Source organism: Eurypyga helias, unplaced genomic scaffold (assembly GCF_000690775.1).
Source record: "Eurypyga helias isolate BGI_N326 unplaced genomic scaffold, ASM69077v1 scaffold8970, whole genome shotgun sequence".
In the NCBI taxonomy this organism is placed as follows: Eukaryota; Metazoa; Chordata; class Aves; order Eurypygiformes; family Eurypygidae; genus Eurypyga; species Eurypyga helias.
In genome coordinates this window covers 47,150-66,056 of record NW_010223793.1, presented here as the reverse complement: position 1 = coordinate 66,056, position 18,907 = coordinate 47,150, and the positions used below count along the sequence as shown (strand labels likewise).

At 40.9% G+C, this 18,907-nt stretch overlaps 1 protein-coding gene across 1 annotated transcript in view; it reads left to right on the top strand.

The window, feature by feature from the left end:
- Nucleotides 1-18,907, top strand: part of CELF2 (CUGBP, Elav-like family member 2) — a gene marked incomplete at its 3' end in the record, with an annotated part of 120,524 nt that overhangs the window by 55,440 nt on the left and 46,177 nt on the right. Inside the window, exons 4-5 of the mRNA XM_010152842.1 lie at nucleotides 7,283-7,417; nucleotides 17,787-17,866. Coding sequence (XP_010151144.1) covers nucleotides 7,283-7,417; nucleotides 17,787-17,866 — 215 coding nt within the window. The remainder of the gene's footprint in view (nucleotides 1-7,282; nucleotides 7,418-17,786; nucleotides 17,867-18,907) is intronic.

Below are 18,907 nucleotides of genomic sequence, written 5' to 3'. Positions count from 1 at the left end.
TTATGCTAGCTTTTTCATTATGACAACTTTCAAAACAACACTGGCCCAGGAAATTTGAGCCATCCCCCATTTGTAAAGGAGTGGTGGTCTCTCTCTTGGGTTGAGTTTTAGCTGGGAGTTGTTGCTTTCTTTGAGTGCTCAGAGGAGATGCCAAGGCACTAGCATGGGCAAGAGGACCAAACTTTTCAGTCATCGCTATAGTCAAAGAGAATTTTCTGTTAGAACCCAAACTTCGCTCCCTATTTATTGTGCTTGCAGTGGGCACAACTTTGCCTTAGGTACAGGAACATTGGCCTGGACCCTTTGAACCAAGTATGACCTCTGTGGGTTCTTCTTTCAGGGAGAAATTTCACCTCAAGTTCCTTGGCAAGTTAGAAAAATAAGAGGCAGTGGGCCAAAATAGACTCCCAGTTAGTTACTTGTTCATTGCCTGAAGTTATTCTTCATAAAGGAGATTGAACATATTGGCAAAGTGCTGTGAGGAATCATGCAAATTCTGTCTTGCTCTGAAATAGCACCTGCTTGGAAAGCAGGGTAGGTTAGCTCCTCACTGCTGCTGTTAGACTGGGATTGTCTGGATGATACTGCTGTCTGCATTGTGGAAATACTCTTAATCTTCTGAGTGTTCTCCTGCATCTATCTCTTGTCATGAAAATTCTGAGGGATTGTCTTTTTTTTTTCTTTTTTTTCTTGCCTGGCTTTGTATTTTGGGAAAACCACACTGACAGATCAGAAGTTGGAATTGTCAAATTAATTGCCTTTTTAAATTTAGGCTCCTGAGGGGTGTAGATACTTCTGGTCGGCATGTTCAGGGAGGTAATGAACTCTTGGTTTTTTAATGACACTGGAAGCAGATTGAGAACTAATACCATGATGATGGTAACAATGGTACAGGTCCCTGGAAGGATGGGATTTAGGCATGGGATCCGTGGAGGAGGTGAGAGTTTGCAAGCAGCTTGGAGAGCCAAAAAGAGAAAGAACAGCAGCATAGGGGATGCGGAGGCCTATTTGGCACGTGTTCCCCATATGCTTCAGGCTATCCATCTGAGGAGGTATCTTATCTGTGCCAACAACAAATTGTAAACTGTACCTCTTCAACCAGATTGGTAAGTTCAAAGGGGAAAAGAAAGAAAGCATGCCAAGGCATCTTGGTTTTCACTATCCATGGTGTTTGAGCATTTGAGGAATGATTGAAGCCCTTTGATGTGTAAAGTGGTGTTTCTCAAGTTTCAAAGAGGTTGAAGAAATTCTCTTGGTCAAAATTTCCAGATAGCTTGTGGAGGGATATGTATGAGAGGTTGAACACTCCTTACAGTTCTTCTGAGCTTGCACATGTTTGTGAAGGCTTGAGAGACCTGTTCAAGTTCCACAGGAAGGAGGGAGAGGTCCACTCATTCATCTTACAGAGGTTTTCAAGGAACAGTATTTGCCCTGTCCCCTCCTCATCTTGAGTCCCTTGCAAAAAGGTTTGAATAAGCATCCAAGCCCAGGAGTACCAGGATGAAATGGTCCTCCTTCCCCATCACTTTTCCTGTCTTTAGATGCAGGCATCATGTCAGAAAACCGTCCCTTATCACAGAAGGCCAAGCTTGGCTTGTGAAAACTGGGAGATGGGTAAGGAAGAGGCACCTCCTGCACAGCTTTGGCTGGGCACTTCCACAGAGTTGGGACTTTCAGCAACCCGAAGATCTGTTTTCTTCCGGGTGGGAACTGGGTGGCTGATACATCTGTGCAATCATATCCATTCCTTCCCTGTGTACAATAGCTCCTGTGTCCAAGTCATCCCCCTGCTCATGTGGATGAAGCAAACCGTAAGTTCTTCCACTGAGCTTTTTAGCAGCTAGAGTTGATGGGGAAGGGCTTGCCTTTAGATCTACTTAATTTGTCTTGCTGTGAGGATTCTGAAAAGCCTTTTGTTGTTGAGAAATATAACATCCCTGAAAGATTTTCAGATGATGAATTTTGTAGTGTGTCCTGTTCTGATCAACTATTAGGTCTAGTCTGACCACCTTTATAGTGCTAGGTGGTTATTTTAACCTATCTACAGAGTTTTCACTAAGGATTACCTACAAGAAAAGCATGGCTTCAAGACTTTGAAGGCGCCACGATTGCTAGATTCATCTTGACTGTTAATCATTCACAGTATTTATTTACCATTTATTTCCCCTTTTTCCAACAAAGGGTCTTCCTGTGCTCTAATGCTGAAAAGCACATGAACACGTGCTTGACTCCAAGTTGTCTGTGGCCATTGACATGCTATAATTTAGCAAATGCTTCAGTGTTTCTTGGATCACGATTTGAATACAGTCAACACTTTCAGGCAGATATCCTGAGGACAGTAGGCTTTTAAATGGTTCAAAGCATCACCACTTTTAGGGAAAATTACAAAATTCTCTAATGAAAAAAAAGAAAGGGGGCGGGAGTAGCTGAGTGATCTTATAATTTATTTTTCATTTTATGACTGAAAACTTGAATAAATAATTTTGAAATTCTAAGTGGCACAACTTTGCCAGTTTGGAGGGAGTAATTAAATGCCATATGTTAGCACTAACACATAGAAAAGTTGATAATTAATGCGGGCAGCTCCAGATCCAGGTGTGACTTTGACAGATTGTGTGCAAGGATTTTTCACAGGCTTACAGATAGGGATAAAAAGTCTGTTTTCCCCCTTCCCTTCTGGATTTGAGAGGAAAAAAAAAAAATATATATATAAAATTAACTCTTTCTTGATTTGCTCAGAAGAGAAGTCAACTTCTCGATGGAAAATGCATTCTTTGAATTAATACAATTATGATTTTCCAGGACAGAATTTTTGAGGTTTAGAAGAGAAAAGGAAAGTTTGTTGAATCTTCAGGGAGATTTCCCATTATTATTACAGGATTTAATTCTTTTGTAGCTTACAGAAAATACTCTCAATGCCTTTATTCTCCTGGGTTAGCACAAGCTATCTAATATAGCCTGCAAGAAATGCTTATTACTAAAGGAAATTGGGTAAAGCTAAAAAATTAGACGCTTCAGGATGTTATTCTGCAAGTTGGATGTAGTGCTGTCAGAAGGCAGGAGAGTCCAGTTTGAAAGAAGCCCCTCAGCAGAGAGAGACTGAATTTCAGAAAACTTTCAGTGGCTAGCATAGCTCTCAGGCTTCAAACATGATGCTTGGGCACCCATGCTAGTGCTTGGAGAGCTCTTCTTGATGGAGTTACAAGAACAACTCATCTCTTCTTAAAACAGAGATCTGCACATCATCATGCAGGGCTCCTGCATTCAGGCAAAAGATTCCACCCAAATCCAGCAGGCTTAGCACTTGATGTGTCGCACTAGCTGCCCTGGCAATGTAACTGACTTGTGTTTGTAATGTGTTTGGATGGATTAGAGATGAATGCCATAATTATTTAATTGAGATACTATGCGGTTTCACAACTTGGTTCATGTCACTAGAATTTCAGGCCTTCTTCACTTTGACCTTCTGGCTGCTGCTTCTTCGTAAGTGCAGGGCACTCAGCCACCCCATCCTACCAGCTCCTTTATGGGTGGTTGTATGTACTTCATGTCCCCAGAGTGGTGCCGAACAGACAAACTACAACTAGCCTATGAGCAAAGTCCAGAAATAATGGCATCAAACGCTTGCCAAAACATTTCCATTACTTTTCTGGATTTTTAATTATTGAAACCTACCCCTAGTGTGGAAGAGACAATCATCAAGCAGCAGTGAAATGCTTATGAGATATGTTCACACAGCTGCTGACCCCTGGGCGCTGTTATCCTTCCTCCAGCCTTTTCCTGCCTGCTTTCATTGCCCAAAGCACTCCCAGCTCCCAAGCTTTGTCCAGTCCCTCATCACTCACTTATACCTCCTGTTGCTGCAACTGGAACTCAGGACATCTGTGTGATCATGATGACCAAGTTTTGGGAGTTGTCTGGAAGGTAACATCCCTATCTGTTGTCAGCGGTGAGGGCGAGGTTCCCATAAAACAGGCCGTCCCATCTTGCTGGGAGAGATGAGATCAGTCACTCTGGAGGAGCTGATCTCTTGGCATTGACAACAGCCAGTCGATAACATTTTACCTGGGACTAAGGCTGGACATCTAACCTGTAGGTGACTAAAGTTAGGTGAGATGGCTCTAGATTCCCACCCTTTCTCCAACCAGCAGCAAGTAGCACCTTTCCCAGTCTCGACGCTTTGTTGGGTCACACATGTTTAATGGTGGGCTCCTCATTTTACAGTCTGTGGGAGCAACATGCACAGGTATGTCAGCAGACTTGGCTGATCTAAAGAGAAGCTTGCTAACCTATAAATGCTTTTGACCCATTCTTCTTACAGTCCACTTTTTATTTGATTCTCAAGCCATGACTGCATGGCAGGTAAGAATTCATTTTAGAAAGAAAGAAGGTGCTGGCCAAAAATGCAGAAAAAATCCAGACATCCAGTCTTACAGAGATGAAAAAGCATTCCTTTCTCTGCATGAGAATATATCATTAAAAACTCGTTCAGCCTAATAATATCAGATGTTCTATCAGATGGAGTGAAAACATGTCATTTTGATCCTGACAATTGTCCCTTTAAATGTTTTTTATGCTGGGCCCCTAGCCAAAAAAAAAGATAGCAATTTTCTTAAGCTTCAACACTGATCAGCACTGACTAATAGCACTGAATGCAGAGCACGTCATCATATCAATATGTTTTCTGTACTCTGAGCATTCTTCGTGAAATCTGCATTTTTAAGATGCATGGGAGCTGGATGTTTAATTTACTATAAAATCACCCTCAAGCTGAAAACCTGCAAATCATGTTAGTTAAATGGCATATTTATAGGTTTACTAGCGAAACTGAAGGAGGCCGGTGGGGAGTTTGTCGTCTGCTACTCTTTGGAAAATTAAAAGAAAGCCTTCCTGTTTGCATCTCATTTCTTTTGAACCTCTGTGTGAATCTCTTTGGCTTGAGTCTTTGTCATTGCACTTAAGCAGGACCTGAGAGACCTCCCTTAGGAGGGGTTGGCAGGCATTTGTCCAACTCAGCCAGTAGCTGGTTTTCGGAGAGGGTTGGGATCTAGTCACCCTTAGGGTAGACCTGCACACTGTATTTCAAGCCTAAAACTAACCCAAATTTAAACTGACTGGAACTAGCTGAGACACAGGCAGAAGGTAAGGGGTTCATGACACAGAGCAGAAGGCAGTGCTTGGACCCGCGCTTGGCACCAAGGCTTCTCCCCACCTGATCTTGGACTGTGGTGTGGAGAAACCCAGACCTGGCAGCCTGGTTGGGTCCCTTACCTCATACCCTTTCCTGCACCCTGGCCATAGTGTGTGGCTGTTGTTGAGGGGACAGGCTGGCCAGGGACCTTCCTCAAAGAGATTACTCAATGTAAGCAGCCAAGTTACCAGCGAAAGCGGCTACCTAGATTCTCCTTGTGGCTGTGAGCAAGGCAACTCAAGTTTTACCATCCTTAAAATAATTATTAACAGCATTAAGGCCAATTATGTATTATGAATCAGATGAAAAGCTTCTTTGTAAGACATAAATAAACATATACAAATGCCAACTTGCAAGTCTTATTTGCAGTCCTGCATATTCAGCTCCTGATCTGTATAAAACTGGCTCATCCAATGCATTCATCATTTGCTCACCCTTTCTGCAGGGTAACCTGCATGTGGAACATCAGTATAAAGAGTGAATTAAAATATTGGGTCTTGAGGAATCTCTGATGAGAAAAATTTCTCCTGGTTGTTAAATTAATACCAATTTTCTTGCAAGCTTCTAGAGCAAGAAGCTGGGATTGTAGGGGCTGGTCTCTGTTTTGCATTCTGAAAAATGCGTGGTCTTGGTGCTTGTTTGTATAAAAGCTGCAAACACTTTTCAGACTCGGCAATTCTAAGGAAAAAATTACTTCAAACACCTCTCACGATCAATAAACATGAACCTCTTCTTTTTATTGTTGAGATTATTAAATGCACTTAAAGTGTTGAAGTATAACACAAATAACATCCTGTGAAAATAAATGCAGTTTCTTCTTCCTCAGCTGCAATTTATTCTATTTGACAAACTCGTACCAGTACAGGAGAGAGAGTTGGGGAGCAAGGGAAGATTTTTTTTTTTTGTAAGCCCAGAAATGAAAATACTTCGTTAGAAAAATAATTTGTACAATAATAGAAATAAGTAAGTGCACTGCAGACTCTCTGGAGTAAAGCTTTCCTTCTCTCTTTGCTTCCCTGCAAACTCTGACAGTCTGCTCATTAACAGTGAATTGGATTTACATGCCATTTCAAGAGAGGAAGAAAGCAGTGGTGTATAAACTGTATAATAAGCACTTACATTTTTGGTTTAATGTAGATGGGAGGGTGCGTTAACATTTTTAAGTCTTTCCAGGGTGAATTAAGATTTGATGACCTATTTCATTTTTGACAAGAGTGCACGGCTTTAGGTCTGTAAATTTGAGTTTGATTAACAGGACTGCATGCGTCCTGCTGCAGCAGTTTAGCTTTTTTGCTGATTTTGGTGACAATGCAGGCAGGAAATACTCTACCAATAATTCAGGTAAAGCACCTTTTTCATGATTTTTTTTATTTTTTTGCAAACTCAGCATCATTATGAATGAAAGGGTTTGGCTCTGGGAAAGCATTATGCCAGCCCTCTTGTTAAAGTGATGCCCTAGAATATCCCTCCTTGAGGGATGAGGGCTGAGTCAGTCTGAAAAAAAATAAAATCAGGAAAATTTAATGCATTCTTTTTCCAGAGCAGTCATTCCAGATCTGCCTTTCGAGTGCCACACATCAAGTTGGCTGAAATAGAAAGCTCAGATAGGAGCCGCTCTCTCCAAACATTTCTCAGGAATATTTTTCATTAGCTGATATCATTACACACGCACAATCCCGTCTTCACCCTCACCCCTGTCATGATTTCTTTCATACATGAGGGAGTTGAAGGAATTTATCTGAATTAAAATCTATGCAAAGATAGCTTTAAAAGTCTCTCTAACAGCGGATGCTTTTCTCTTAGAAGCCATGATGGGGAGGCATATGCAGAGTGACTAAGGCAGCCAATTAATGTGTTCTATAAACAGCAAGCACCACTAGAAAAAGGAGAGCGAGAAAGATAAATGAGAGATTTGGGGTGGGGGAGGAAGGGGGAAGGGAGGTTGTAAGTATAAAGTGTTTGCCTTAGGACTTGTCTTCAGTTACAGAGCCAGACTCACATGACTGGAGCTTGGTTTGATGTGGTAATGAAGCATTGATCACAGGAAAAAGATGAAATGGCCTTTGCTCATTCATTATTTTTATCTTCTAGCTGTGGAAGACAGAAAATTGTTCATAGGAATGGTTTCGAAGAAATGTAATGAGAATGATATCAGGGTGATGTTTTCTCCGTTCGGCCAGATAGAAGAATGCCGAATCCTTCGGGGACCGGATGGGCTGAGCAGAGGTGAGTGTGCAGTCTGTAAAGTCGCTTTCCTTAAGTGCTAATTGGGAGCTCTGTCACAGCCAGGGTAGGCATAGCCGCTGTCTGCAGCTAGGGGTTATGCTGTAATACGTCCCACATGATGAAGGTATCCACATGTACTTTTCACAGTGACTGAAATTATCACCTTTTATTTCCAGTGTCAGAAAGGTCTCGGTGCCAACATATTAACTTGTGTTATCGCCCTGTTTGTCAGCTGGAAAGGTTCCTTTGCACCCTGAGAAAACACCCTCAGTTTTCTCCTCTCACAAAATCAAAGATCCTTCCCTGACCCCTTACTGCTTTGTAGCATCAGGCCAAAAAAAAAACCAGCTGTAAATGACTGCTTGAAGGCATACAAGGTCATGGGAACTGGCCCATGTTGTAGCACCATCGCCTCCATTCCTGTGTTTTCTATAACTGTATGCAAAACATAGGTCTGTAACTCAGAAACAAAGAGGTTAGCTTGAACCTGAGAGCTTTGCCTGGACAAAACTTTGTAAAAAGAGCTTTTAAATCTTGTGCCTCTATCACAACCCAAAAAACAGGGCAGAGGTGTCAAGCAGCACCAGCGAGAGCGGTCAAGCAGCTGACCTGAACTTTGGAAATGAAGTGCAGCACAGACTTCAATAGCCAGTGATCCCTTTTGAGTGCAAAAGTGCCTTTTGAGGAGAGGCCCTCTGAAAACAAACTGAAAGGAAAAATAAATGTATATTGATGACCCAGGCTGCATATTAACTCCATGGTATATGGACCTGAAATTATTCTTGGAGCGTGAACTTTCTCAAAAAGTCAATGCCAGGTGGTGCTGAATGGAAAAGAAAATAGTGATAGTCCTGTCTGCGGTGGGGAGGGATGCTGTGGTACTAACCATGGCCATTTAACGGCACAGGGAGTAACGTAATTTTAAGTTTGGAGCTGTGAAAACATCACTTTTGTTTCAATAGAAAAAAACCACATAGAAAGCACAGTTTATGCATTTTATTACATTTTCAAAAGGCACAGAGAAAATAATAGTACCCATTTTGCATATTGATATAGGTATAGATATTTTTCTTTGCTTTTGGATCTACTTGTTTCCAGTAGGCTATAGGATCTGCAGTATTTTGTGCAATAATTTGTTCATGGGGTTTTTCGTTTGGTGTGCAGCCCAGCTTCTTTAAAATGCCTATAAATTTCATCAGGGGAAGTTGCAGGTATTCCTGTATCTCATGGCACTGCCTGAAAACACTTACGATACTGCTTCCGAATATCGACTTGTTGAAAGCACACGGACAATGAATAGGGAGACCCAAGAAAATGATGCACTTAATTTATGCATGTTTAGCCTGCGATCGCAAACTCTTGGGGCTGAGATGCAGAAGTCCCTTCAGGCAAGGAGAGCCTCAGGATCATGGCTTTTGCCTTGGGAAAGGCCAAGGGAGAGGTCTGATGTTGGTTCCTGTAGCTCATGAAAGAACGTTAACTGATGGAGTTGAATGTTGTCATTATCAGCCTAGGCCCAACACTGAGGCAAAACAAATATTTCTGATTTTCATTGCTTTCATTTTCTAAGTAGCACAGGGAAGGGTTGATGGAAGACACAAGTAGGAAAGGAGCTAAGTAACTGCTGCAGTAACAAGATCTGGTCATCAGATGTTTTGAGCCCCAAAAAAGATTTGATTCCACAGCATCACCCAACAAAGATATGGATCTTTGCTGATCCATAGAAATCCCACTGCATACCTGCTTTTATTCAAACAGACATTGGGCATAGTATGAGCCTAGAAAAGCTAATTATGAAATCCAACATGGCAAGTAAGGGTGGTGGGGTAGTTTTGTTCTGCCGTAAACAACAATCTCACGATAATCACAAGATGAGATTTTTAAGCCGTGTCACCAATGTTGTCAGGCCGGGCAGTGTTGTCTGCCAGCCAGCAAAGGCATAATGTGCTGCTCTCTTGTGCTGGAGGCTGAAGATCTCAGTCCAGGTAGGTCACACACCAGTAGTCATAGCAGAGCTGTGTCCTCTCTGCCACTCGGGTTTATTTCGGTCACAATCACGACTGATATTCCATCATGCCTTCATGCATCATGCCTTGTTAAACTTGAATTGCTTTCTACACACCCATGTTCACACTTGAAAATGAGTTCAGCTGTGCCAACCAGGTTTTCAGGCAGATGTTTATCAGTTTCACAAAACCACCACGCCATGAGAGAAGGCAAAGTGTTGGGAAAATGGCTGATACTGCAGATGAAATGAAAAGTGCTAAAGCAGATTTGCAGTGGAGGGAGGTTGGCTGGAAAAGCAGAGTGAAAGCTGCTTCACTAAAGCACGAGGGAGAATTTATACAGTTACATTTTTGATTCAGGTTCCAATACGTAATGAGTTTTAATTCATGTTACTGTTTCCAAGATGTTAATTCCCTTTGCCACCAATACTATTTGTTTTCCCAGCATCCGTCCGGATGTGCTTCCCTCCTAGACACAGAGGGGTGAATAAAAAATAGTCACTGTCATAGGAAAACACTGTCCCCACCATGCCAGAGCCTTCAGGAACTCGCAGTGCTCACAGCAGAGATGGAAATATGGTCCAATAAACTCTGTTTGGCATCTCTTTTCAAGTGCATAACAAATGCGCATCATGGTGTCCTGGACAAAAGGAGCTTGAAAAGTATATTAATTGGTAATTATGCCAACTTTCGAGCTTTGTTAAAGGATCCAGGGAAATGATCTTTATTACCAGCAGATAGTTGCAAGGAATAGCTCCAGGTTACACTGCTCTGTAGAGCGTTTTCGGTTTGTGCTGGGTTTTTTTTTCCTTAGCGAAGAGTAAAAAGGTTTCAGTTGACTTTTAGGCCACGTCTACACTATGACAGCAACCTTACTGCTAGTACGGTAACAGTCTGCTGTCAACTCCTAGGCGAGATGTAGGGTTGTGGTGTAACACACTGTGATGAGTGTGATATAAGTGCTAAGATAAAGAGAGAGAGGGAGAGAGATGGAGCTGGTTGTTTCTATTGTAGTTTCTAGCCAAGAGTTGACAGAACTTTATTAAAGTCGCACCCATAGCTGTCACTACTGATAGTGGACCATCAGCATTTCTACTCCAAATTCCTATTGTCAGCTGTGTGAAACTCCTCTGTAAAACAAGACTAAAATAACGATACAAAGCTCCAGTGGTGGAGCAGCATATTTTAAAGAAACTGAGACTTTTTCCCTTGAGACATTTTTTTTCTCCACTGTTGTTTGCTCCTTCATCTAAGAAAAAATTGTTGTTTGTGTCTGTAACTTGTTATATTCCGGCCAGCTACAAGGAATAGGCAGCAACCGAAAGGCCTTGCCTTCCGAAGGCTCTGGGATAGTCCCTATGAAATTAGTTGGCTGGCAGAGAGTAATTCCTAGCTGTGAAGAGTATTAAAAAATTAAAATACCCTGTTGGCTGTAGAGATAAAGAAACCAGGGACTCAACAGACGTGGAGGCTGGCCTTCGCTTTAGCGGGATTCATAGGACTGTCTAAAGAAGTTTGCCACTGCCTGTACTATATTCATTATTCAAAGAGAAGGATTCAGCCTGCAGGCTTGTTTAATCCAGCACTTTTTCTGAAGAGCTAAGTATGCTTTACAAAAATTCATGATTGTGATATCATGTGCTAAGCTTCATTATCATGAAAAAGCAGAAGCGAACTGCCTCAGATGATTAAGATTTTAAATCACTTATTGTAAACGGCTTAAGGAAACTTTCAGACCTCCTGACTCCTAGCGCTGTGTAATGTCTACATGACCATAGATGCTAACACAGACAGCCATGCAGTGATAGCTGGAGTGTGCAAAAATAGCCAGAAATACCCAAGCTGGATTTGTAGCTGGGCCACTGATGTGCTGTATTGACCGTAGGTAAGTTGGTCTCTCATCATCTCTCTGTTACCCCATTCCTTAAAATGAGGATAGCGATACTCCTCTACCTTTGTAAAATGCCTTTTTTAGATCAGTGGATCAATATCTCTGTATCACTCAAGGAATTATTACCCTCCGTAATGATGATAAAAAAATCCTCTTATCCTTATCACAGGAGCACCACACTGCAAATTATTCTGCTGTATTGCTACGTGCAGATTTATATAACAGATACCAGAAAGAAGTCAACTGGGTCAATAGCATGCACTGGAAAAAACCTGCTAATAACATGTACAGACAGTTGGTTATACCATGAAAATTGTGGAAAAGCTCCAAATGCATATTTCTAGGCTCCTAATTGTATGATTTTTTAACAGAACGTCATCAGGCACATGGGACAAGTGAACATTTCTGCAGACATTGATTACAGGGATTTTTTTTCTTTCATTGCTTTAAGAGCTGGTTAGAAATGGCATGGAGAGTTACACCGTGGTCAGGCAATTTAATGTCATAAAAATCCATTCGTAAGTTTAAGACTGACGTTTTTTCTGGTGATTTAGTAAAAGAAAATTAGTTTTTGCATCACAATTAATTGCAGTGAAGGGTAGGTGAGGAGATTTTATGCCTGTTTGTTTTTTCCTTATGGTTATTTACTGCTCCTTCATGAGCTAAAGTGAAGTGCCAGCCACGGGAACAGCCTGGATTAGGGGCCACCTTCTGACTTGTGCATCAGTGACGGAAAACGAGCGCGGTGGAAATGGTGTATTTTAGTTGCTCTTCAGAAGCACCTCCATGTCTTTATTTCTTTTGCTGTGACATGGTAACATTTTAATTTTTTTCCCGATTATTATGGCACATTTAATTTTCTTTTTGGCCCCTGGAGAAACTCCGTTAAAGCTGGGAAGGAATGAACGTGTCCAAGTGACCAGTGTCTCTGCTGGCCTTTAGCCAGCACCTCTCCATCTCAGATCTTCATTACTGCATCTTCGCAGCAGTCCCTCCCCAGAGGGAAGTCTGAAATGAAATAAGAGGGTTTTATTCCAACAAGAGGGTCATCGAGGCACTGTTAGAGGAAGTGGTCTTTGGTACCCATTTGATTCTGGTTTTGTGTAAATTCCAGTTACTGAAGTCTGTACTTTGCAAGGCGGTTAATTGACTGTCGAGGGAACCATCAGCTTCCGGAAATTTAAAATCTGGAATCGTTCATCTGATTGATAGTCAAGAGAAGTCAGTAAAGCCAAAGAGATGAGGCCTGTTTACAGGATGTGCCTGTTGTTACCTTTATGTGCCTGATATGCATAAACTAAAGCTTCGCTGTGACTTTTTCAAAATGCTTTACTTTGGGCTGAGTTGTTGCACTTGGTCTCAGACCTGTCGTCGTGTGTCTTGAACAATACCTAATGGCCAAATGTCTGTAAAATAAACAATTTGATGTCTTAATTTGTAGCTGAAATGTATTTTAACCACTAAGATTTTTGTGTGATGTCTTCATTAGAAGGCTGTTTCCCAGGCTGGTCCTTCCTTCAGACTGTGCTGTATTAGCACAGTGTAGATAAGGGAATGTCTACTTTGCAGTCTCAGCTAGAAATATTTTAACACAACTAAAGCTTATTTTTATCATGCTTCCATTGCCATAGCTTTTTATTTAAGCTTTATCTTTCCTTTAAATAGAGGCTTTCATCTCAGAGGATCCCAAATACTTCTTGCAGGAGTATTTTGGCAGCTTTTCACAATTGTTTCTTCACAGAAAGTGAAGAAAAACCTTGTTTACAGTGAAATAGGAGGCTGTAGTGCAACCATTACACCACCAGCTGTGAAGCACCATACGTAGTGCTGCGATTGCTCGGATGACTTTGAAAATCTCTTGAGCCTTCTTCTGTGTCAGAGGCGTCACTATATATATTATTTTAAAAAAATATATTACATCTGTCTTTCAACTCCTTTAAAGCCATGTTTTTTTTAACTTCCATTTTTAACTATAGGCTTGATTCAGAAATGTCTAGGGGTTTTGCATCTCTTTTTGGCTTCATTGAGGGTTTGGGGGCTTTAAAAGACCACAGTATTTTTATGTGGGAGGTTCCTTGCATAGGCATGAAATTAGATGCCTTACCTTGAGGCCTCCATACTTAAAAGCGTTCTATTTCACTTGCAGCTTGCAAGTATTGATGTTGTGTTAGACTGTGCGTGAACTACCAACTGAATGTTTTTAAACAGTCTATGAAAGCCTGAGATGAGAAGAAATGAGTGAAATGGGGCAGTGCTGAGCATTTTTAGATATTTCAAATAATTCAGTTGCTCGAGCAGCGAGCCCTGTGTTTTGGGCAGCACGGGGCGAGGAGGATGCTTTTCTAATTTTGCAGCCCCTTCAAAATTCTTTTTCATTTTAGGGTGGGAAGGGAATAAGGACCAACCCTGTGAGTTTACATGTTCTCTCAGTCAAGATGCCAAATGTGATAATGTGCTCCAAAATCTCCTCTGTGACAGGGCTGGGTGCCTCCCTCTGATTCTGCCTGCAGGAGGAAATTACTTTGAGATGCCTTTCCCCAGTCAATCATTTATCTGGTGTAGGAGGTTAGAAAGCAGCCTTGGAGGAGCAGCTAAAACTCGCAGACCTTCTTCCTCCCTCCGCTTTTGTTTCTGTTAGTGATCCCTGACATTTTGAAACCAGAGGTGATAAATAATTGCAAGGTGACTTGCAGGTTGGCCATATTTACAGAAGGATTTTTTGTGTGTGAGGTTAGGTAGCTGATGGTACAAAATGAAGTAATTTCAACACATTAGCTGTAGAAATTTCCCCCTTTCCACGTTTTTTCTCCCGGAGAGCTCCATAGGGAGTAATTGAAGTATCAGGACTCAGTATGGTAGAACAGAAATAGTTTGCTTGTAGCTGTTGGTTCAGAAGACCTTGGCCCACAACACTACAATCCCTGCAGCGTTACGTAGGATGAGGTGAGAGGCCACGGGAATCTTTCTTGTTTTCTTGCACCACGAGGCATGAAATCTGGTTAGTCTTGTCCTCTTATAATTGTGATTTACAGTCCTGAAGCTGGTAGTATGTTTCCAAAAGACCACCTGTATCCATGAGATAGAGTGAGTGAGAGTATGATGCTGAAAAAGGTTTTCCCAACCTCTCAGAAACTGCTGCAGCAAGAGTACAGGATGATTCAGGCAAAACTCATCTGGCTTAAACAGGTAAAATCCAGTGTTCTTAGACATCAGCTTCCGATTCAATTCTAGGTGCCCAAAGAAACCATCCTCCTGAAGCGCATATGTGCCCCATATAGACAGTTAAAGGCGCTGCCATCAGCTGCTGCAGAGAATACAAGCATCTCAGAACAGCTTTTCAGAATATTTAAATTATATATGCAAGTTCAGTGATTAAATGGACTAAATCTAAGTCCTATGGTATAGGCTTAGCTCCCCTCCACTGTGGCAGTCTGGTTACGAAGGAAAGAATCTCATGCTCACACATCATAAAAGATATATGCACACGTAATAAATACACAAATTTTGTGTGAGTGTCCAGGTTTGGTAGCTGAAAAAATGACCCTTCAATGTGGATACATGTAGCTGTATCTGGAAAGATGCTTAAATTAGCTAGCATTTAATTGGGGTGTTTGATGGTAACAACTGGAGGTCTAGGTTATCAAATAATTTAGAAATAAGGTGGTCTGCTGAATTTTTACCTTGGTTATTGAGGCAAATTGGGTATTTACTGTGCAAATGGCCACTGCCCATTGGTGGGAAATGGCCTGGTGCCTGGAGATAACAAGGGGACCTAACCTTGTAGCCTCTGGCCGGCAAACCATAATTAAAATGCAGTCCAGTCTTCTCTGTGGAATGCTGTTTCTGAATGCTCATATTCAGGCCACATAACCTCATTCATCAGGCATTCCCCTTGCCTGGAGAACAAGTTTCTTTTAAATTGGTAGCTTGCTGTATGGCACTTCACAGAGATCTGCTGCATAGGTCTTTTCACTCCCCGACAAAGGCAACGGGATCCACGCAAATGGGTTTGGGCTGAGGAACGAGGTTTCGCGGTAGCGTTAGGCACTGGGAGTCCCCAACAGCTGAGCTTTGTGGTTAAAAGGAGAATGAAGCTTAAGGGAGGGATGGGGAGTCTGCTTTATCTTGAGAGGAGCACAGCTTTATTTCTCTGCTGATTCACATCTCTTTTGAGACCTGCTAATTGCAACATCTCTCAGTAAGTTACTTACAGCAGTACTGCTGGGTAGAAATTGTGATAAATGCATAAACTGTGTCTTATTGATTTTTGTTGACATTTTACATGCTTCTTATGCATTCTAAACCTCCATTCAGTAATTGTCACTCTGGTACACACTCCTGGATAATGAGAGCAAAGGAAGTGAATGAAGCAGTTTCTTGACCATTATAAACAATATTATTCAGGGCTCTGTATGGGGTTTCTTGCCTGCCCTCCAGTATATCTATTTGTGCTCATCCCCCACTGAATCTGCAAGACGATAAATGAAAACCCTTGGTGTTGTTTCCTCTGTTAATGACAATAACAGAAATGGTTTTAAGAGAGATTACTTTGAGACTGATGGTAAATTTGGGCCTCTTTAATTTTAGTGCACAGCAGCAATATGGAATCTAGCAGAGGTACTGTAGTTTATTTACCCTTCTACTGCAAATTTTGTCTAGATTGCCGTATAGAAAGCGGTTTTGTTACATCATTTCATTTGACAGAAATTTGTTGCTGAATAAGAATAGTGTAGCAACACGTAGTGTGGCTAAGCAGCAGTAAGAAGACATCAGCTGTTGTGTTATTTCAGAAATACTTAGAGTTGCAACGCTGCCATCAATAAAGAATTCTGACTTCTGATTTATCATGCTCACTTATCAGTCAGAGGTACGTAAGACAGCTTAGGTTCTCTTCTATCGAGGGCCTTTACATTAAAGAGGAAAAAAAATACTGCATGATGCAAAAATGCATTGACTTTATTTTCATGACTAGATGTAGTGCTTTTGGGTAATGATCAGGCATTGCTTTCTCTTACTGTTGTTTGATTAAAATGTGAATACAGTCTTGACTTGATAATCTTACCAGGTACACACGGAGCAAAAATGAAAAGGTATTTTATGCCTCAAATTGATTTGCATAAACCAAACAATCTGTTGCTTGTTGGATTGCAAAATGGTTTATTTTGCCCATTGGCCACAGGGGCAACAATATTGTATTTTGATGCCAGAATGTAGCTTTCATGCATTAGCTCCGAAATGACAATATGCTTTAGCCTCTCAGTGCTTAGATTTGCTTCATTTGGAAATCTTTTTAAGTAGTAATAATAATAATGTTTTGAGGAAATTGAGTGGAACGCTAAATTATTCTCTGAAACCTAAGTTCAAACTGTGCAAGGCTAAGGGAGCTGAAAATCAATGCACTTTTAAAGTCATTAGAGATCACAAGTGAAATAAGTCTGTGTTGCTTTAGCTAAGCTTTTAGTGTGCCATGGTATTACTACAAAATCAGACTGAATCTACATTAATTTCACAGTCTTTTTCTTTAAGATGCCCAAGGGTGCATGAAGAATAAAATGTAAATCTCAGAAGGCAATGTTTTTATTAGTCAAAAGGGCAGTGAGTCATGCACTAAAAAAGTTGACCTGTACCATGTCCAGTGTAGGTATGACTGACAACAGTAAAAGGGTAGAAAAATAGCCCAAGCATTAGCCTCCTGGCTTTTCATTCTGATTTACAAGGCTGAGGAGGGAGAAAAGTAGTTTTTTTCATTATTCATGCACGTAGCTTCAGAATTGTTCGAGTTGGTGGTAGCTTTCACAGATCGAAGAATTATACTTGTAACTGGGACTCGGAGAAACAAAAATTGTAAAGATTTTTATTTTTAATATGTTATTTTCTTAAATGTTGGGATTTCACCTACATTACTGAATTTTGTCTGAGTCTTTTCACACTTAGTCAGAGGGTAGGCAGTGGAGTTTTTCCTCATCATTATTTGTATGGTTGTTCTTGGTGCATCACGGAAGTACGTGACTTTATGGACTCCTTTAAATTCCTAGTTCAGCTGCCAGTGATGCCAGTCATTTAGTCACTATCCACAATTTAACTTCACAAAAGCCATATCAAACAATTGTTAATGCATGGTCTGAATAAACTAAACTATGCAATCCAAAGTCTGCATAAAAGCTTTACTTATTTCAAACCCTGTGGCTAAAGAACAAAACAAAACAAAAACAAACAAACAAACAAAAAAATTAAAGGAAAAACCCCTTTCTTCTCACCCATCCCCACCTAAGTTTTTTTCTTTCATCTATGGTCAGATTAGCAAGTCAGCACTGTTGATAAATAAACTAGAGAAGTTGTTTATTTTTATGTACTACTGAGAACAGTGTCGTCTTGTGGCCGTTCTCGTAGACTGTGTTGGTTTAACAAGCGTCCAACCCTTTTGTCTTGTTGTTTTTTGTCTTTCCTGCTCCCTGTCCCCTTGTTCCCACAGGCTGTGCGTTTGTCACATTTTCTACAAGGGCAATGGCACAGAATGCAATCAAAGCCATGCACCAGTCTCAGACCATGGAGGTACAGTACTGTATCATTTGCCCTTTCTTTGTTTTCTTTGTGCAAATGATTGCGAATGGTAAAGCCATGCTCTCCTGGATCAGATCAGACACATGACAATCACAGATTTAAACTTTTTGCCAACTCACTCTGCCTGTCTTTGTGAAGCTTATTTTTCTTAATGACCTGAAAGCGCACCATAAGGTTGCTGTGTGGTATTCAGACGTGACTCTTGATCTTGTTTTCAGTGGCATTCAGCAGAAAATAAAAATGCCATGAATACCACTCCTCAGTCGTACTCAGAGTATATCTGATGAGTAAATTACCTTCGATTTTAACACACACCCCTCCAAAGAAAAATCTTAGTTTCTTTTAAATAGATTTTTAAGTGTTGTGGTTTGCGCTGCTCTGAGAAAAAACTCAAGAGATTTAACCTGGCCATGATGAGTTACTAGTGGATGTGTTTTTCTGCAAATAGAATCTCTTTTTAAGTTAATATAATTTCTCCTTCTTCATGTAGCCAATAAAAATGCTAATGATGACAGAGAATATCGAAGTGTGGCACTTCCTACAGAGCACTGTCATGGCTGGCCCCTCACAAGCAACACTCTTTATTTCCTCCCAAACTGCCTCTACGGCCTCGTATTTTACCATGATGAGCAACACAAAACTTTAAACCTGTTCACTTAATGTGAATATAGCCGCAGGCTAACGATCCATTCAGTGGAGTGGTTATCAAATGCCACAGCTTGTCTGGCAATCTCAAAACTTTTTTCAGTCTGTGATTTTTGTCATGGTCTTTCAGAATTTTGCACAAAAAACCGCACAAGTATGAAGTCTTTACTTACTCTGGATCTTCTAGCTTACTGGAGAGTGCATGTTATACTGTATTATGTATACTGTATCTTCGTGTAGTGATGATTTTTCTCAGAGGTGGCATTGATGTTATGTGCACTTGTTTCTTTTTTTTATTTATTTTTCCACCAGGACCTTTTGATTTTACTTTTTTTTTCTCTCTCAGTGATTTTTCTTTGCAATGCTCTAGTCTCCCAAAGCATGCTG